The sequence below is a fragment of the Leiobunum rupestre genome, chromosome 1 (assembly GCF_980474605.1).
Source record: "Leiobunum rupestre chromosome 1, qqLeiRupe1.1.hap1, whole genome shotgun sequence".
NCBI lineage: Eukaryota > Metazoa > Arthropoda > Arachnida > Opiliones > Sclerosomatidae > Leiobunum > Leiobunum rupestre.
Window position 1 is genome coordinate 15,174,204 of NC_143384.1, and position 21,225 is coordinate 15,195,428.

The 21,225-nt window shown below is 40.6% G+C and overlaps 1 protein-coding gene across 1 annotated transcript; it reads right to left on the minus strand.

Annotated features, from left to right (window-relative positions):
- Positions 1 to 2,215: 2,215 nt before the first annotated feature.
- LOC149961165 (uncharacterized) lies at positions 2,216 to 6,820 on the minus strand. Its single transcript, XM_090175356.1, has 6 exons — positions 6,730 to 6,820; positions 5,923 to 6,235; positions 5,417 to 5,863; positions 4,800 to 5,351; positions 4,010 to 4,722; positions 2,216 to 3,069 (listed from the first exon to the last, which is right to left on the minus strand). The coding sequence occupies exons 2-6, from the start codon at positions 6,076 to 6,078 to the stop codon at positions 2,928 to 2,930; spliced, it is 2,010 nt and encodes a 669-aa protein (XP_090031482.1). The 5' UTR covers positions 6,079 to 6,235; positions 6,730 to 6,820; the 3' UTR covers positions 2,216 to 2,927.
- Between the last annotated feature and the right edge of the window lie 14,405 nt (positions 6,821 to 21,225).

Here is a 21,225-nt window from a genome sequence, read left to right on the forward strand (position 1 = left end):
TTTATATTTTCTCTGGCTCGCGTTTGTTATTTGTTCGTCATTTACCCCTCCATCCACCTATGGTAACTCAGGATTTGCATTTTAAGCTCTGTTAGTATTACAACCAGTTTCCGCTAGGCGGCGTTCGTAACACATATCTGATATTTTTATCGCGTAGAGAAAAGCTACATATTAAAAGGTTCATAAAGGCGTTGGAATTTTCATACTGCACCTCTCGAGCTCCGGAAATAGAATTGGATGGTGTTGCCATAGACAAACAAAAGATTTTCCATGGCAGCTATCCTCTCCTAAATGCGTCTTCTCAACGTAACCCTTAGCCACTAGCGCCACCTTTTGAAGAAATGGTGCAAACGTCAAATTCCATCACAGCCTTAATTGGTGACCGAAACGAGTCTAGGTGGCGTAACGGCGCCTAAGATCTAGCGTCTGCTACAGTCAAATTAAAAAGCTATAAAAACCTTTTTTCTAAATAAACTTATAATAAACGTTGTAAGAACATTTTTTCTTAAATAAACAACACACAACTTTTATCTCGCGATATAGTGGCCAGCCCGAAATTTCTATGTTAACCTACGAGTAAAAGATATTTGTATGAGTTGGGCGCCCCTAGTGGAATATTATTTTTACAATAGTTTTTGCATTGAAGCCAGTATAAAAAACTGTATGAGTTCAGCGCCACGCTCGTTATAGCGGGAAAATCCTTGCTCACGGAATTTCGGTGAATGGGTTGGCCGCTTTAGCGCGAAATCAAAGTTGGCCGTGGGTGACGAATTCCGCGCTTAAAATCAAACTAGATATTGATTGAGCAGACGACAATTTTGAGGAAAGGTATAAGATATGCGTTCTGGATAATATTTGGTTATAGCAAGAACTAATTTATGTATAAGAACGATCTACTGTAGCTTTGAAGCCTGCTGCACTCATGTACGTTGTAGCTCCATCCTTTTTTTTAATTTTAAGTACAGACCGCCATCTGCCGAGCCACTGTGAAACTATTAAACAAGATTTAACATGGAGGGATCCGTTACATCCGTAGATCCTTTATTCCGTTAACTTCGGCTTTATCGTTTTTTTCCATAAAAGGTGATATATGTAATGTTGAGTTAATTCTTATTAGTGAAATTCCAAACAGTTCCGGGATTATAATAAAAACTCGGTGTCATTTTCACTTCCCTATGGAAATCAGAATATCGTGGGTTCGCGCCCGGCTCCCGACCGAACAGTTTTTAATGTAGAGTTTTATTAATTCAAATTTTATAAAACAAATTTAACATTGTTAAACATAATATATTTTAGAGAATTATAATTATGAATTATTTAGAAGAGTTAAATTTCAGTTTTGTAAAATTTAATTTTAAAAACTCTATAGTAAAAACCGTTCCGTCCGGAGCCGGGCGTGAACTCACAATCTTCTGATTGCCAGAAGCACGTGCTCAGTAAAGAATGCCTGTGTGGAAGGCGGCCATAATTCCTCAGTAGATGGCGATGTCGAAAGTCCAAATACGAAACTCCGCCCATAAAATAAAAACAACTAGTACTTGACGCCTAGAAAATAAGGCTCCTTGTTCGTTCTTATACATAATATATAGTTCTTGGTTAGAGTGCTGCGTAATCAGTAGCGGCGCCAGGATTTTTTGCGATGTAGGCCAACCATTTGGAGCCCCCCCCCCCCCCACACAATTTATTCAAATTCGTCCAAGTGGATTATTTTTTTTTTTAGCAAGTGGTGCAATTGTTGGGTGAAATGGGTACGCGACGAAATAATTTGAACTAATGATCCTTTTTGTGTACCGATAACACTTAAAATTGTTAGTGTACCACTCATTTGTTAAGTAAAGTAAGTTTAAGAACCATTTATTTGTAAAGATAAAATTAAAGATACAATTTGGATACAGTAGCGCTCGCGAAAAATGAAACTACAAAATAAACTACTGTCAAAGAAAAGTGACTCGTACCTTTGAAAGGAGTAAAAACAGCGGTGTCGTTCAGCGAATCACTCGCGTTGAATATTGGAAAATTAAGAAATAAATTATTTCGCAAACAAATTACAGAATTTTTTGATATTAAATAATTTGGAGGCCCATACATTGATTTTTGGAGGCCCCTACCAAAATTTCAAGTAGGCCAAGGCCTACCCCGGCCTATTGCTGGCGCCGCTACTGCAGCGTAATTTGTTATATGGTTTGCAAACAGAAAATTCTGAAGGCGAAAGGTGTAAAGTTCAATAATTTATTATTTTGTAAACACTAGTTCCACAACAATATCGACAGAAAAATAGTTCTTAACAAAAAACGTTCGATAGAAACATCTCAATTCTTGTGATATACAAACACGTGGAGTCGAAAATACAAGGCATTTTTCTAGGCTTTTGTTTTTATTAATATAAGGCATTTTCTGCAAAAACACTTAAGTGTATTCTTTCTGAGAAAAAAAACTGCAAACTCAAATAGAGAGAAAAAAAAACGAAACCAAAATCAGCCGATAGTAGAAATATATAACTTTGAATAGTAAAAAATTCGGGTTTTAACATTTAACCCCGTATTTATACACATATATAGATTACTTTGACACGGTACATTCACGCTATAAATCATATTTATACAAATTTCATTTTGGTAGCTGTATATTATAAGACTTTAGGGGGGATAGGTTAAAACCGGAGTGACCTTACTTACAATCCAATATCTTTGGCAACTATGGGGCTAATACGGGTAAATTTAAGATTATTAACAATTATTAACTATGGCAATTGTTGCCTATCACATTTAGTCACTACTGTCTGATAAAATAAATATCTTTGCGTAATGGGCTTTTGTTTTGTAAAATTTGAGAGCAAAGCTTCTGGGGACACCAACTAAAGTAGTAAAATTTCACGTATAAAATTGTATTATAACGATCTCATCTCCGAAGGCAGTGGCGTACCCTTATCAGGATACTTCGGTTTGCGTGCGGTTTTGATCGCGACAGTAGCAGTACTTTCTCAGTATCGGGTCCTCGATGCACCACGATTGCGTCCCGTACTTATTTATCCGACTGATATCTTGGTCCACTGTAAAGCCATCTTCTGGCCTGTTAAGAAAATTAGAAGAACCAAATAACTACAGAATTTCCGCTCATTTAATTGTAGCCTGCTAAAGCGTACAGCTAGTAGCGGCGTCAGAGGTAGGCCAAGTACGTGGGGTCCTTATTTTGTTTTTTTTTAACGGACCCAATAGAAAGATTTTGGGCCTCGTAATAATTTGTCTACAGATGGAAAAATAACGCGTTTCATTCTTGTAAATGCTATTTGTATTTTCCGTGTACTAAATTTCACATCTTAAATATTTATAATTTTTTCCCTGTAATAAATTTCACATCCTAAAAATTTATAATTTTTTCCCTGTAATAAATTTCACATCCTAAAAATTTATAATTTTTTCCCTGTAATAAATTTCATATCCTAAAAATTAATAATTTTTTCCCTGTAATAAATTTAATATCCTAAAAATTAATAATTTTTTCCCTGTACTAAATTTCATATTCTATTTTTTTTATTTTTTTCCCTGTACTAAATTTCATATCCTAAAAATTTTATCTTATATTTTCCCTGTAATAAATTTTACATCCTAAAAATTTATAATTTTTTCCCTGTAATAAATTTCATATCCTAAAAATTAATAATTTTTTCCCTGTAATAAATTTAATATCCTGAAAATTGATAATTTTTTCCCTGTAATAAATTTCATATCCTGAAAATTAATAATTTTTTCCCTGTACTAAATTTCATATTCTAATTTTTTTTTTTTTCCCTGTACTAAATTTCATATCCTAAAAATTTTATCTTATATTTTCCCTGTAATAAATTTTACATCCTAAAAATTTTAACTTATATTTTCCGTAGATTTGAATAATTAAAAACGTAAAATTTTTGGACTCCCTTTAAAAGTAGTTAGGGGCCCCATAAAAATTTAAAGATAGGCCTCAGCGTACTGCCATATTCCTAGATAACTCAACGCATTCTGGGTTATACCTGTGTATGACGGTAGCTTCGAAGATGGCGTCGTTAGGACTGGTCTCGATGACCAGTCTTAATTTGGTCATGACGGCCTTGGCTGACCGTTCACTGATCATCTTCCCGAAGTAGTCGTGCAGGTTGATTAAGATCTTGTCGCTGGGTTTGACCCGCTCTGCGCGTTTAACCTTCTTCAAAGTGACCGGAACGCAGACCGATTCATTGAACGATTCCTTAATCATCAAATTTAGCACAGTCATCACCGAATCCGCGGCCTGCTTGACCACCGGGTCATCCGAGTTCAAAGTTTCCTCTTCTTCGCAAACGCAGTAATGATCGGGAATCCCCGCGGCTACGCACGTCCGGTTGGCCGGTATCGGCCCGAACAGAGACCGACCTCTGGTACCGACCGTGACACCCAATCGATGACCCGTTCTCGACCCGTATTCCAATAAGTCCATCGCGGTGTAATACGCGTCGTATAACGACGTCAATCGACCCGTATTAGTTTTCAACACCTCAGTCATTCCCGGTTGAGATTTGACCAAGTCCGGTGGGGTATATATCGCGAAAAAGGGTAGACGCTCTTCCAGACGACCCATTAGCGTTTCCCGGATCGAGTCGAACCGATGACCGTGGTCCGAGAAGACCACGAGAGCGGTGCGGCGGAAGATGCCCTGAGAATGCAACTCCTCCAACCAGGACGTCAAGTCTCCATCGGCCACGGATACCTACGAGTGCGAGATAACGCGTGGTGAATAAGTACGTCAAATCTTGGTAGGTAGCTAGAGACGCGATCAATCCCAACCTTGCATAGGTAGTCGTGGCTCAGTTCCACGAAGAAGGAGAGACCGTACACTGGAATTCCTCTTCTAGAGTATTGTAACAAGAAATCTTTGGAGTATCCTAACTGAAGAAGGTGTTTCGGCATGTTGCCGAAGCACAGGTTGGAACTGAGTCGATGGACGCTGGACTTTTCGACGGACAACCAAAAAGGCCTCAAGTAGTGGTCGGTGGGTTGGTCCTTGAGACCTTGACGGAGGTAGGTGAAGAGACCAATGTGCGGTTGGTCTTCGGCGAAGAGCGTGGCGTATCCCCTTTGGCTGAAGTTCTTCCACACGATGGGCCATTCCTTATTGAAGTCGCCATCCTCTACCAGGTCTTCTTTGACCTTTTTGCCGGTGATCAAAGCTGCCAGATTGGGAAAGGTGTTGTCGCCAACTTTAGTCATGCCTCTGAAGACGTGCGCCCCCATTTCTTCGGTCAAGTAACGATACGTTTTAGGCAAATGACGGATGAAGGCCATCCTGGACACGGAATCGATACCCAAGAAGAAGATACCGAACGGAGCGGAACCTTCCTAAGTTTTAAGTAAGCCACGTATCAAGAACGTTCTAGTATTATCATCGAAGATTTTAAACTTACGTTGGACGGTTTGAGATTCGAAATGGGCCTGACGTGGCCGTGAATGTTATCGTAAACGCTGAATCCGGCGAAATTGTAACAAGAAACGGCGACGAAATCTTCTTCCAATAGAACCCCTCGTCCGTCGTTGGGCAACGGACGAGCCGGACCTTCCGTGACTTCGAAATCATCTCCTTCGGGTCTGGTGATCAACCGATACGAGCAAGTTAATGATTTGCGCCCGTAGCCGGAATCGGACAAGGCGGACTGATTCCATCTGAGTTTACCATCATCATCCACGTAGGTCAAGAATGGTTGGCGGACTTTGCAAGAGATCGGACGGGGTTGCGTGAGATAGGGCAAGATGGAGGAGTCGAAAGGATGGATGCGAGGAAGTGAACAAGTTTGACCAGGGTCCGGCGCGGGTTCGTGGATGTCCAAATCGTATTCCATCCGGATTCCGACTACCTAGAAAAAGCGCTTTCACCCATTATACGGACCGTTTCTTCGATTCCGCTATACGGTACCTGAGGTGACTTTCCTCTTTTCTGGAGGTGTCGCAGATAACCGGACACGCAGATGAGGAAGAAGCAGAGTGACAGGAAAGAAGCCCGTTTCCGTTGCAGGAAGTAGGTGGGCAGCGACAGCAGGGCGAAGGCTGTTGGGGAGTAGAGCGGACGCATAGCCCCCTTCCTAGGCTGCAGGGCCGGCTAGGGTCAGCAGGTACCAGCCCGCCCGCGTGAGAACACATTCGGAAATCGAGCCAGCGTTCGTTCCCTTCCAACTAAGTTCTCTCTCCAACCTTCCGAATTAAAATATCAACGCGGTTTTAGAATTCACCTCAAATTATTGCATTTTTATTTATTTTATTATTTATTATTTTCCCCCGATTTTTAACTATTTTATTGTTCATAAAAAAAACACTCTGCTCTAATAAAATTTAAACTTATTCTACTACTGCCGAAACCTTTGTTCCAAATATTTTTTTGAAGTACAATGTTCTCATCACAGCCGTATATACTGTCGTGTTAGCGACTACGCCTACGTATAACCACGTACGTAATTATCTCAGTACCGGCGTTTTTAGATGGGGGTTTACCCACTTCAATCTCTTAAAGTTGGATGTCATTCGTCCAATAAATCCTAAAATTTAATTATTTCCGCAACACATGTCGACAGTATTAAATACCTTGACTACGTTTAACAAAAACTCTACGCAAACGTAGATGCACCGATTTAATTTTGAATTTTTAACGCTTTAAAATAACGGTAAAAAGTGAGAATATCAAATTTCAAATTTGAATATGTCGACATACGATTCGTAGCATACGTACTTTTCGTCCTAGCTCACTTCGGACAGTCAGCCGCGCGGGACACGGTCAATGATAGAGAGTGAGTCCACCGAACTGGTCAAGCGAGCCGAATGGATATGAAGTGAAACGAGTGGCCGGAACCAAATCGACATAAAAAATAACCTCCTCCCCCCCAGCCACCCACCCGGTCGAAAGGCGGACTTCCCTCGTTTAGTTGACAAACTCATCTGGTGTTATTGTCAAAGGTGGGGGGGCTTTATACGGTGTACGACGCTGATGTCGAGTAAGCCGGGTTCATTTCATCGAATATCTAGCAGCTGAGAACGAAATCGACCACTTGTTGGCGCGACAACAGCGCTCGCTTGTCTCAAGCCAATCGAACACGTGCTATAGTTGCAACGGTCAGTCGGTTTATTTCCCTAGTAGCTTGACCGATCGATTTCGCCGACAGAAGCTTCTGTCGGATTCCCCCTAGCTTCCCTACTGGCTATACGTGGACCCCTCATCTCCCCGCTGCACTCGGCCGACTCACTTTACGCAACTCGTTGCTTTTGGAGAAAAACGCAACAAGTAACCATGGACAATGATGGCGATCCCGTTGGGGCTCTGGGGCTCGAGCCGCCCATGGGGAAAACATGCGGGGGCGGAGCCCCCACAGAAATTAAATTTAGGATAACTAGCAATCAGGGAAAAATTTCTAACCTCGTCCGAAGTTATTTTGATATTGAAGATGCGAGTAAAATTAAGATGAAATTATTAATTTTAAAGGTTTGATAAACCATGGCGTTAGAATTTAAAAATAAAAACAACAGTATTTTAAAAGCCATGAAGTATCTTGGCTTTTAAAATACTGTTGTTTTTATTTTTAAGATGAAATTAGCATAAAATTGATTTCGATAGATTTGTCCAAACAGAAAATCCCCTCGTCGTGTACCCTGTTTTACGCAATTATCTTAAGTTACGCTACAAAGTGATCCAGTCATGTACACAGATTTTTCTGAAGACATCGACTTAAATTTTGTTAACAATTGACGGGGTAGATTTTAGGAAGAATACTTTTTTAAAAACAAGTTGGCAAGCCAAAATATACCTCTCCTTGTAAGAGTTTTTAATTTTCAGTGAAGCGTAACTGTATCCGTGGTTCTGCGGTAGAACGCCCACCTGTCGTGCAAGAGGGCTCGGGTTCGAATCCCGGCCGATTAAAAAATTATACTACACCCAATGACAAAAAGAGGGCGCTTTTGGAAAAACCTTTTCCCTGATTCTAAGAAACTGGGTACGCAGTGATTACACTTTGCTCCGAAAATGCGAACGCGTTCGCAGGCCTGACAGACAGACCGACAGACAGACACGGTGGTTGTACAAAGTCCCCTCGGAGAGGTAAAAATATATATAGTAATACAGATTAAGAGCTATATATTTTTTTGTATATACATTTTAAGTATATGCATTTTTGGATAAACGAAATGGCCCAGGCCGCCGCTGAACTATGGACGATTTATGTCTTAGCCGCTTAAATTTCCTTTGTTTATCTTCCGTACGAGCTTTGCTTCGGTTGCGAGTAGGGGAAAATTTAACTTATTAAACATATTAAATAAAGAAACGTCCATACTCCTACGTTTTTCCTAGTACGAAGTTAACATTTTTAAATCGTAGTTAGTGGTTAAAACATTACTGTCTCTTTAGAACACGGACTTGGCACAATGTCACTATCACGTCGTGAAACGTTATCCACGCTTTTCCTAAAGATAAAAAATTGTATACCAACATGGCAGCCAAAGCTAAAACTAGAAGTTACCCATAGAAGTAACTAACAAGGAGAGTACCCGAGGTGTTTATTGCCGATTTTGTTCAAAGCCGGGCGTAATGTAGTTCTATATGAGATATGAAATTTCCCAAAAGGAGACGTTGCACTACCCATTCGATTTGCCATGACAACCGAAAATGTTTTTGACCACTTAAAACAAAAAATCTCCATTTAAAAAAGCATGCGATTTTTTCGGTTTCACCTAAGAATTTTTTTAAACATTTGAAAATCACGAAATGGTTAATTTGTACCACATTAAGGTAAATTTCATAGTTTGAGTAAATTGGAACATTTTTGGGGTAAAATTGTAACAATGTTTGGGTAAAATAAGGAAAAAATCTTATTTTTGCTTTAAGTGGTCAAAAATATTTTCGGTTGCCATGGCAAAAATGGGTAGTGCAACGTCTCTTTTTGGGAAATTTCATATCTCATATAGATCTACATAACGCTCGACTTTGAACAAAATCGGCAATAAACACCTCGGGTACTCTCCTTGTAAGAACTGTGACAATATTAAATACTGGAACCATGAAGTTCTACTTCTCAAAAAAAATGCTCTTCCCATTTTTGAATTTTCAATCAGAGAGAGGAAAAAATATCCCACTTTTGCATTGTCCAAATGGCGCTACAGGCAGATATTTAGGGCGTTTCCATTTTGAGGAGTATAACATCATGGCAGCAGGGGACGATGTTATCTTACATATCCCTTATTTACTTCTACGCGTTCTTGCTGCTATTACCATGTTATATTTTTTATTAAAGAAAAACGCTACTTCGTGGATTCAAAAGAAATTTATTGATGTATTTTATTTTACGTGTTCGCGTGTTAGGACAGTCTTCGCGTGTATTTCTCCTAAATATATACTATATTTGTTTTATGTATGCCATGTTATATTACGATATTCTGTATACCCAGAAGAATACCTTCGAAATTATCAGAATAATCATCCGTTTTGGCCAAAGACCATATGAGTCTAAGCATAAGTGTATAATAAGTATGGCACAGAACGAATTCGGTTAATGATAGACTGTCGGGGAGTGATTGCGAAATAGGAAGTTTCCGAACAGGAAACTCGTCCCTTCCTACTCTTTCCGTTGGCAAAATAGTTGGTTAGTTTGATGGCAGGTCCATGGCCCAAAGTTAGCGTTGAGTTTGCAAGTTCTCTCCCCACTGGTTTAAGGGGTTTCCCCCCGAGTTCTTCGTTTGAGGTTAACGGTAATAGTTAGTCTGTTAGTGTAGGGAGCTGTTGGCTCGCGTGACCTGAAGGGCTTGCTACCACCCTCCTACGCATTGTAACCCGGCCACCTGTTTAAAGGCATTATAAATCGCTAGATGACTTGGGCCTAAGGTGGTACCTTGGCTATTAGTCTAGCTGATTATTATTATTTTTTATTAGATAACGAATGTAGTCAGGGCCCGATTAACACTATTGGGGGCCCTGTGAAAAGTGGAATTTAGGGCCCCCTAAAAAAATTCAGTCTGAGATAAATTTTACCAATAAACATAAAAAACTATATTGAAATAACAATATTAAAAAAATGGAAAAAACATGGCAATAGACTTGAAGTTCGTCGAATTAAAACGAACTATTATTTATCTTCAAATTATAACAATTAAATGAAGATAATGACTACGTTTTCACGGAGGTAGTAAAAATGTGTTTGGTGTAAACCGAATTTCGAAGTTAAAGGCCGACTACATAAATCTTCGGTTTACTCTGTCTTTCACTGGAAGTAGGCTTACTGCAATACACGTGTGCCATGCAGTCAGACTACTTCCAGTGAAAGACAGAGTAAACCGAAGATTTATATAGTCGGCCTTTAACACGTGTTTTCTATAACACGGGTAATTAACCCGTATTTTCTTCGAAAACAAGATTGTTCTAAGCATGAAAACGCACGAACACGGGTTTGTTTAAGTTGGAAATGTAGGGTTGTTTATTGATCCATTCCTTCACGGGATTTCTCAAACAATTCTCGGTTACATTGTTTATTTCGACCTTTCAACTAAATTGCTATATAGAAATAGAGCTAGAGCCGTTTTAAACGCGAAATTCGTATCCATTTTTGGTCTTTCTGCACAAGCATAACCGGACGTGAGAGCCAAATAGATTTTACAGAGATCGAAGTTAGTATAAAACTTCAAAACAGTGGGGTTTTTTTTACGGGCTATCGTGTTGAAAGTGGACTTCATGAAAACGGCTTAGAACGTGTTCCCGCAAAGGTTCCCCGTCCAGAGCGCAATCGGGATTTTCTGATTTGAAAACGTAGTTAATCGGTGGTCGGAGAGCGAATATTTTATACATTTATCATACTGAAGCAACTGGTCAAATCTACGTCCTTAATTTTTAGGTAACTATTTTTATCAGTATGTGGGAAAAAAGTGGAAAAAAGTTCAAAAAACTCTTTTAATGCTAAATTAATTATTGATATATATATTAAGTGACTAATTTGGTCATTGCAAATAGGAGAGATGAAAAAAAGGCTAGAAGAAGAGTGAATAGAATAGAAGAAATACTGCTTTTATTATTTATTTTTTATTGAATTTTGCCATGGAAGTACGATTTTCCACACGCTTTTTAACAGGAAAACAATAAGCAAATTTATCTTTTATTTTTGCCGCGATATTTATTATAGTTTTTTAACTTCCACGTGTTTTTTAGTTAAAATTTTTACTATAATTTTTATACCAAATTCCAAGAAGGATATTAAACGTTTTAAGCCATCGCCAACGTGAAGTAGAAACTTGTGGACCTAGCTTTATTGCGTGCAATCTACACTCAATCAATTGTTTTCAATGGGTAAGTTTAATGCATGTACGTCTTTCGAACTGTTTTGTTTATCCGGCAATCCAGGTTATCGTATTTTGTTTTGATTGATCAGTTTAAAAAAGGCCAATAGGCCTAGAAAGGATTTGTTTAGAATATTGGTAATAGCATATGTAACATAATCACTCATAAGTATGCCATAAAAGCATATTTTCTTTATTAAAACCTTCTTCACGCGATATGAATTAGCTCTACTAATAGTTCTTTTTATAAAATAACCTTGGCCATCTTGTTGAAATGTTGCCTCCCCGCTTCAGCTGTGGATCCGTTTTCTCTCCCACTAAAGAGTTTATGAACTCATTCTTAGGCATTGGCTGAACTATTCCAGGGCAACATTTCAACAAGCTGGGCAAGCGTAAATACATTTTATAAAAACAACTATTGGAAACGGAAGTTAGCGAAGCCTAGGAGTAACAAACACAAGGAGAACGCAGCTAGCCTTTAAACACGCTAACGAAGGGTTGTGTACGAATTTCATTGGACGAGCGTCACGAGCCTTTACGATGAACGTTTTACGGGCGGGGGGAAGACAATTTCCGAATTTTCCCCTTCCGACGGCAGCAGGTGCTAAAGCGTCTAGCCAATGAAAAACGTACACAAGAAAATCCACGACGTTTGACGGGTTGCGTTCTCCTTGTGTGGGGTGTTGTGTTTGTTGCTCCTAGGTGAAGCGGACTTTGAAAACGGTGGGGAATCTACAGTTTAGCTAGTGGCGATCGTGCTTAGCGATCACGGGATTTCGTTTCCATGGTAACCTTTTTTCAATAACGCAAGGATTATAAAAATGTTTGCATTTTTGGGTCCGCTTATTGTACGTTCCGTGTGAAACAAGGTCTCGTTGAATTTGTTTTATATGGAAATGTTATACAGAGGCATAACATAAGTCTATAATATTGTTCCATAAGTTTGTCACTTTGGGGAATATTTTCCTGAGAGCTAGTAACGAAGTGACGTCATCACCAGAAGACAATCTCCGCCAAGCGAGGCGCTGTGACGCGTTAGCGAGCGGACGCAAAACGGCGACGAAGCCCGTAATGCAGTCTGTCTTGTTAATAGCTCTCAGTAAAACATCTGCGTGTGAAGAATTGGAAGTGTCACACTTATATAACAATATTATACACTTATGGCATACTTATGGGTAAATAAGTTACATATGGTAATAGTCAGAATGTTTGAAATCCTCGTTTATAGTATTTTGAAATGTACGTGTTCAAAGACACACAAATATTTGACATCAAAGTTTATTTTCGATTAAAAAATAAATTTTATCAAAAATATGCTACTAGATTTTGAGCGGCATTTATAAATGTCAGTTGGAGAAATCAAAATTTCAAGTAAGGAGGGAAATAAGAGTAAATTTTACTTTCCTCCCCTTCCCACCAAAAAAGCAATTATGTATACGCTCTTATCCTAAATGCTTAAAAATGAGCGAAAGAGGTAAATGAACTTCTTTTCGAGACAAGGCTTAATATCGACTAGGAGCCGAATCTAGCTTAACAAGTCGCTCGTTTCTACCAGCTTGGATTATTGTTAATCCAAGCTACCAGATTCATCAGGGCCACCACACATCCTTAGTCCAGGGGCGTAGAAACCGGGGGGGGGGCAATGCCCCCCCCCTAGAATTTTGCTGGGAGGGGCAACTAATGTTACTGCCCCCTCCAACTTTTTGGTCAGTTGAGATCTTCAAAAGGCTCAAATTATCATATTAAAAGCATATAAAGCATATAAAGCCAATTTAGATAGTAGTAATAATAAGCATTCGGAGAAGTTACACTCCATTAAAAATTCAAACCATTCTCCAGACCCCTTTTCGTTTATCTTTGCCCCCTCCAACTTCTAGAACGTTCCTATGCATACCTTAGTCATCCCGAATCATAAGTAAAAAGATTAAAGGTTTCGCTTTCCATAAAAACTTGTAGAGTTTAACGGTAATAGTTAGTGTAGGGAGCTGTTGGCTCGCGTGGCATGAAGGGCTTGCCACCCCCTTCCTACGCATTCTAACCCCGCTATCTGTGATAAAGGCATTAGCCTAGCTAATTTTTATAATTCATAACTCCATACAGGGTTGCCAAAAAAATTTCCGATTCAAATTCCCTACCCACTTTAAGAGATTTACCCTGACTTTTTAAGGCCACAATTTTTATGCTATATTTTAATTTTATCAGGAGTTAATAAACTTAAATGCACTTATATTTCAGTAAAAGATTATTGCAATGTTGAAAAAATTAGCAAAACTTTCAAGGAAATAAATGATAATCACAGAATTTGTCATAGACCAAGAGTAAAATTGAATTCCCTGAATTTTTCCAAATTCTTAAAATTCCCTGACTTTTTAGGCTCATTTTAAAATTGCCTGACTTTTTAGGCTCATTTTAAAATTGCCTGACTTTTTATGCTCATTTTAAAATTGCCTGACTTTTTATGCTCATTTTAAAATTGCCTGACTTTTTAGGCTCATTTTAAAATTGCCTGACTTTTTAGGCTCATTTTAAAATTGCCTGACTTTTTAGGCTCATTTTAAAATTGCCTGACTTTTTAGGCTCATTTTAAAATTGCCTGACTTTTTAGGCTCATTTTAAAATTGCCTGACTTTTTAGGCTCATTTTAAAATTGCCTGACTTTTTAGGCTCATTTTTAAATTCCCTAACTTTTCCCGTATTTCCCTATTTTCTCTGACGTGTGGCAACCCTGCCATATATCAAATTTCATCGCTAGCCATCGCTCCTATACCAAGAAAAATAGCTTAACATTTCAACCTAAGTGATGCATAAAAACTTTAAATGTCGAACTGCAGATCGTATTACGCTCATTTTTGCGATGATGTTTAATATTTTGGGTTGAAATCTTTCCAATATCGGACACCATTGAGCTGCTTGAAAATAAATCAAGAGCGCAATGCAGATTTAGTGCTGGTAGTTTATTTGTTCGGCTGACTCTCTTATTAACAATACATAATCAAGCTTTTGCACAATGAAAATGCTACTAATAGTATTTATTTAAATACAAAATGCATAATATCTAGAACTTATTTAAGTTTTCAAGTTTCTATTTTACCAAACAAACCAAAAATACTGAATGTGAAATCAATGTACATATATTTATATCTTTGCCCCAGAAATGTATATATTTCTGGTTAGGGAGAATAACTAATTTTGAAAAGATTTTTAGCGTTACATCCAATCCCCTTATCTTATTGGTTCCCTAAAGCGATTGAAGCGCGTACCGTTGACGTGTTTAATGTTTACTGCCTCCACTCTAGGAGATAAATTTGACCATGACGGTCGCCAATAGTCTAAACATACTCATTCTAAGTAGAAATAAAAACCATTCTTGGTTTTGACTTCAGGACGAGGAAAATTCGCCGTGTGTTGCAAAGTCGCCTTAATAAGTGCGCTTGCATTAAGTGATATGTTATAGGGCTACTCGAAATAATTATCTTAACTATTTCTCCGTTAGTACCACTCTCGTTAAAAGCCTTCCAAATAAATTGATTGAACAAACTCAGCGAAAGAACATTTTGTTTTGAAGTTCAATTAGTACAATGGAAATAAAATAAAAGTAAATTTCCGATAAGAGACAGGTGTCTACACTTATACAAGTTCCTGATTTTGTGTTGATTTGCCAAAAGTACCCTCTATATAAGATAAAAATTGTAGAAACAAAATAATTTAGAACAGCTCCGCTTGTAGCGCCACCGTGTCCGATATTGGAACGATTTCCAGCCAACAAATATTTAACAATTTCCGAAAATAAACGTATGATGTCAAGGCATCTAACGTTTCTACGGACGCCCTTTGTAATTGGGTGGCAATATTTCACGATTCTCTCGGTAGGGAGCGCTGTGGAGGTTTTTGCTCATGATTCTGGTCCCGTAGTCGTCACCGTTATAATAAAACCACGTAACTTGAGATACGTGGTTTGGTCAAAATTGACACCCCAATTTACGTATATAACATTAAAAACATTAATAGGTTGCAATTGGATTTATTTTTTTTAAATCGAGAAAACATTTAAACGTATCTTTGATATTCACAACTTATTTCGCGCAAAGCACGTATCTCGCTTATTTTCAGTTCCTATCTCTAAAAATTTCCCTTTAGCAAAATATTTTAAAATTAAAATCCTCATAAATTCAATATTGAAACGAAATTATTTAACTATAAAATTAACTCACATGTAAAAACCTAACACGCGATTTCACAAGTCCCTGCAAAATTAAAAATCCCTTTTTCTCAAAAAGGCCACCGAAAAGATACGTGGTTTTGTTTTAACGGCGACGTAGTTTGTTTGTCCAATCTTCCCGAATGTCATTTTTTTTTGTTAATAGCTAAGGTGACCTATACGTGAATAAAGTATTATTATTTCATTTTGTATAAAAGTTTGTTTTAAAAATTAAACTCATAAATAAGAAAGGTTTCATACTCAAATCAACATATTTAAAATGTGGCGAAATCATTCTAGTAGAACCAGGGCCCTTATTCTTGGGCGCTATTAGGGCCCCATTGACTTTGCTACCTCCAGCCTCGTCTCGGGCCCCTATTTTTGGTCGGCACCTTTGCTTAACCTACTAGGTGGTTTCTTTTTCGCCTGTTCTCGGACTAAAAGTGTACTCTTTTTATCCTAAAACGTTTTATTCGCCTGTTCCGGGGATGAGAATTCCTCTGCCCATAAACTATTCGCATGTTCCGGAGTATTAGGGCTACTCTTTTTACTCCTTCTGAAAAGGATTTTGTCGTCTGCTAGCCCGAATTCATCCGCTGAAAAGGCCACAGGCAGCCATTTTGGAACAACGTTTTTACTCTGATTCAAACTATTATCCACCACAGAATCGGTGTAAAATGACGTCATAGCTTGTACTCTTTTTACCCTACTCCGAAATCCCGAAACAAAGCGAAAATAAACCACCTATTATTACCAAGGATCCTATATGTTAGAAGGATAGGTAACCCTCCGGCCAGCCCGTGTTTTCAAAACGCCGGCAGCGTCGCCGATATTAAAGGGATCCATCACTCACAACAGGGGGAGGCAGAGGGGTAACATAAAATCCAGACTTGCAGTGTGCTTCAAAACCAGTTTTTTTGTGACCCCTATGCCTTCCCCTGTTGTGAGTGACGGATCCCTTTAAGTTTCTAATCCCTCAAGGACAAATTTTGGCGGTGCTTTCTCTATGTTTTGTCCTTGACGGAATCTAAAGACGGATTCTCTATCGCGCATGACACACCGACGGCCCTGCCATTTTTCGTCCCTCGCCCAGAGATAGGCAAAAACCAAATTTCCGAGCTCGCACTCTTCTCTTTCACAGTGAGTAGCTCGAGCCCACGCTCGCGCTCATCTCTTTTAGTACAAGAGGGCGAGCCCACGCTCACGCTCATCTCTTTTTGTACAAGAAGGCGAGCCCACGCTCGCGCTCTTTTAAGAGGAAGAGCTAGAGCTCGCGGTCTGCTCGTAATGAGAAGTGCCCTCCCTCAGAGTCTGATAGATTCTGGGAAATTCACATTCAGAAAAAAGAGTGGAGCTCGCGCTCGCGCTCTTCTCGTTTCTCCGGAAGAGTGGAGCTCGCGCTCGCGCTCTTCTCGTTTCTCCGGAAGAGTGGAGCTCGCGCTCGCGCTCTTCTCGTTTCTCCGGAAGAGTGGAGCTCGCGCTCGCGCTCTTCTCTTTTCTCCGGAAGAGTGGAGCTCGCGCTCGCGCTCTTCTCTTTTCTCCGGAAGAGTGGAGCTCGCGCTCGCGCTCTTCTCTTTTATCCGGAAGAGTGGAGCTCGCGCTCGCGCTCTTCTCGTTTCTCCGGAAGAGTGGAGCTCGCGCTCGCGCTTTTCTCGTTTCTCCGGAAGAGTGGAGCTCGCGCTCGCGCTCTTCTCTTTTCTCCGGAAGAGTGGAGCTCGCGCTCGCGCTCTTCTCTTTTCTCCGGAAGAGTGGAGCTCGCGCTCGCGCTCTTCTCTTTTCTCCGGAAGAGTGGAGCTCGCGCTCGCGCTCTTCTCTTTTATCCGGAAGAGTGGAGCTCGCGCTCGCGCTCTTCTCGTTTCTCCGGAAGAGTGGAGCTCGCGCTCGCGCTCTTCTCTTTTCTCCGGAAGAGTGGAGCTCGCGCTCGCGCTCTTCTCTTTTCTCCGGAAGAGTGGAGCTCGCGCTCGCGCTCTTCTCTTTTATCCGGAAGAGTGGAGCTCGCGCTCGCGCTCTTCTCGTTTCTCCGGAAGAGTGGAGCTCGCGCTCGCGCTCTTCTCGTTTCTCCGGAAGAGTGGAGCTCGCACCCAAAAATAGCTCTCCATCTCTGCCCTCGCCTCATACCCTTCTAACATATAGGATCCTTGATATTACAACCTGTAGTAATGCCCCCACTCCAACTTCGCCACTGGATACATTGTTAATTTGTCTTGATTTTTACATATTGGAAAAATGCAAGTTGAATCACAAGTACTCGGGCTAAAATACAAACTATAGCCACGGAGAATCGCGTGCAGTTTGTAATATTAAAGTCCTTCTCGCCGTACTTGGCCGTTTAGATAGTTATAGTTTGTCTGTATGGGAAAATAGGGTGTGTCCGAGGCTGCCAATGCGGAAAACATCGAAGAAAACGCGCGGAATTAAACGTACTTCCTACCTGTACGGTCGACTGTCCACAGGATTAAAAATCGACGAACAGTGGTAGTCTAAAAATAGACAATCTTTTGATTGGAATTCGCAGTTTATTCTTCGGATACGACACGTTTTAACGTAATTGGATGTAGCAGGGGTGGAGAAACGATTTGAGTAGTTGAAGAGGGGTTTGAAACAATGGGGACCGAATGGAGGGGGACAAGGCATTTGAAATACTGGGGCCCGAATGGAGGGGGACAAGGCATTTGAAATACTGGGGCCCGAATGGAGGGGGACAAGGCATTTGAAATACTGGGGCCCGAATGGAGGGGGACAAGGCATTTGAAATACTGGGGCCCGAATGGAGGGGGACAAGGCATTTGAAATACTGGGGCCCGAATGGAGGGGGACAAGGCATTTGAAATACTGGGGCCCGAATGGAGGGGGTCAAAGGATTTGAAATACTGGGGCCCGAATGGAGGGGGACAAGGCATTTGAAATACTGGGGCCCGAATGGAGGGGGACAAGGCATTTGAAATACTGGGGAACGAATGGAGGGGGTCAAAGGATTTGAAATACTGGGGCCCGAATGGATAGGGTCAAAGGGTTTGAAATACTGGGGCCCGAATGGATAGGGTCAAAGGGTTTGAAATACTGGGGCCCGAATGGAGGGGGTCAAAGGATTTGAAATACTGGGGCCCGAATGGAGGGGGTCAAATGAATTGAAATACTGGGGAACGAATGGAGGGGTTCAAAGGATTTGAAATACTGGGGTCCGAATGGATAGGGTCAAAGGGTTTGAAATACTGGGGCCCGAATGGAGGGGGACAAGGCATTTGAAATACTGGGGCCCGAATGGAGGGGGACAAGGCATTTGAAATACTGGGGCCCGAATGGAGGGGGACAAGGCATTTGAAATACTGGGGCCCGAATGGAGGGGGACAAGGCATTTGAAATACTGGGGCCCGAATGGAGGGGGTCAAAGGATTTGAAATACTGGGGCCCGAATGGAGGGGGACAAGGCATTTGAAATACTGGGGCCCGAATGGAGGGGGACAAGGCATTTGAAATACTGGGGAACGAATGAAGGGGGTCAAAGGATTTGAAATACTGGGGCCCGAATGGATAGGGTCAAAGGGTTTGAAATACTGGGGAACGAATGGAGGGGGTCAAAGGATTTGAAATACTGGGGCCCGAATGGATAGGGTCAAAGGGTTTGAAATACTGGGGCCCGAATGGAGGGGGTCAAAGGATTTGAAATACTGGGGCCCGAATGGAGGGGGTCAAATGAATTGAAATACTGGGGAACGAATGGAGGGGTTCAAAGGATTTGAAATACTGGGGTCCGAATGGATAGGGTCAAAGGGTTTGAAATACTGGGGCCCGAATGGAGGGGGACAAGGCATTTGAAATACTGGGGCCCGAATGGAGGGGGACAAGGCATTTGAAATACTGGGGCCCGAATGGAGGGGGACAAGGCATTTGAAATACTGGGGAACGAATGGAGGGGGTCAAAGGATTTGAAATACTGGGGCCCGAATGGATAGGGTCAAAGGGTTTGAAATACTGGGGAACGAATGGAGGGGGTCAAAGGATTTGAAATACTGGGGCCCGAATGGATAGGGTCAAAGGGTTTGAAATACTGGGGCCCGAATGGAGGGGGTCAAAGGATTTGAAATACTGGGGCCCGAATGGAGGGGGTCAAATGAATTGAAATACTGGGGAACGAATGGAGGGGTTCAAAGGATTTGAAATACTGGGGTCCGAATGGATAGGGTCAAAGGGTTTGAAATACTGGGGCCCGAATGGAGGGGGACAAGGCATTTGAAATACTGGGGCCCGAATGGAGGGGGACAAGGCATTTGAAATACTGGGGCCCGAATGGAGGGGGACAAGGCATTTGAAATACTGGGGCCCGAATGGAGGGGGACAAGGCATTTGAAATACTGGGGCCCGAATGGAGGGGGTCAAAGGATTTGAAATACTGGGGCCCGGATGGAGAAGAGCTAATTGGCAGCGCCGGATTTTAAAAAGGTCTCGGCTAGTATTTTTCAAAAGTGGGCCCATTTTTAGACTTTTATGTTAAAATTTCATTGAGGGTACTATAGCCTTACTTGGGGCCCTATAAACTCACTTGAGATCGAGGCTCTTTCAGGACCCTTTAAATCTAATTAGTGGGCCCCCAAGTAAAATGAAAAGTAGGCTATATAGTAAGAAACGAGTTTTGAAAAGATTAAGTAATTTTTTAGTTTTGTAAATTTAGAAGTTACGGTGATAATTAACACGGAAATAAAATATAAATTGCTAAAATTTAAGTACAGTTTGATACAAAACCAGTACTTATATTGAAAAGTAAAGTTTAATCTGGCTTCATTAGCTTGAACATTTAAATTTTAAGTTTTGAATTGCGCAAGTGGTTAATTACATTAGCTGTCTCTCCCAGTAAAATATTTGGGAGGGGCATTGAACCCTGTTTCCCCGAGCCCTCGCTTCCTAAGCCCCTGGGATGTGGCACTTCAATCTCACGTCTGATGTTAGGACGACAGATTGAGGGTACTCGTCCAAATGTAATTAATAATTAATCTTGTTTTGATTATCGTTTGGCAACGCATCATAGAACGTATATTTTTTCCCTGACAGATGCTAGTAACGAAACTTACCGTGACTATATAAGTAACGTAATATCAATAAGTATGAAACATCGTATTATTTTAATGCTCATTTTCTGACTGAATCTATTTTCGACACTGACACTCGAACTGACAAGGAGATGACCCGAGGTGATAATTACCGATTTTGTTCCAACTCGGGTATAATGTACACCTCCGTGAAAAACCTACAAGGGAAAAGTTGCGACGGGCTTTCGTTTTGCCATAGCAACCGAAAACGTTTTTGACAACATGATTTGGAATAATTTCCATTGAAAATAACATGGGAATCTGAAGGATTTTGATAATACTAAATAGTATCTCGGAAATCCTTGTTTCTAGCTCCGCAGTGAGCGCTAGCCTAGTAATTAAGTTCCTTATTTACTTTGTATATTTGCTATATTAAATAAGGTTCCTAGAATAAAGTTTCGTTATTTATGAACACTACAATCCCAAATTAAGTTTATGCGCTTTCATTTCAACCCAATAGGTGCTTAAATAAAATCTCTTCAAAGGAATCTCCAAGATGTAATATTTCCAAAAGCCAAGACCTGAAAGTTAACGGAAATAGTGAGTGTAGGGAGCTGTTGGTTCGCGTGGCATGAAGGGCTGGCCACCACCCTGCTACAGAACCGTCCCTTGGGTAGGGCGAGAGGGGCCGGGGCCC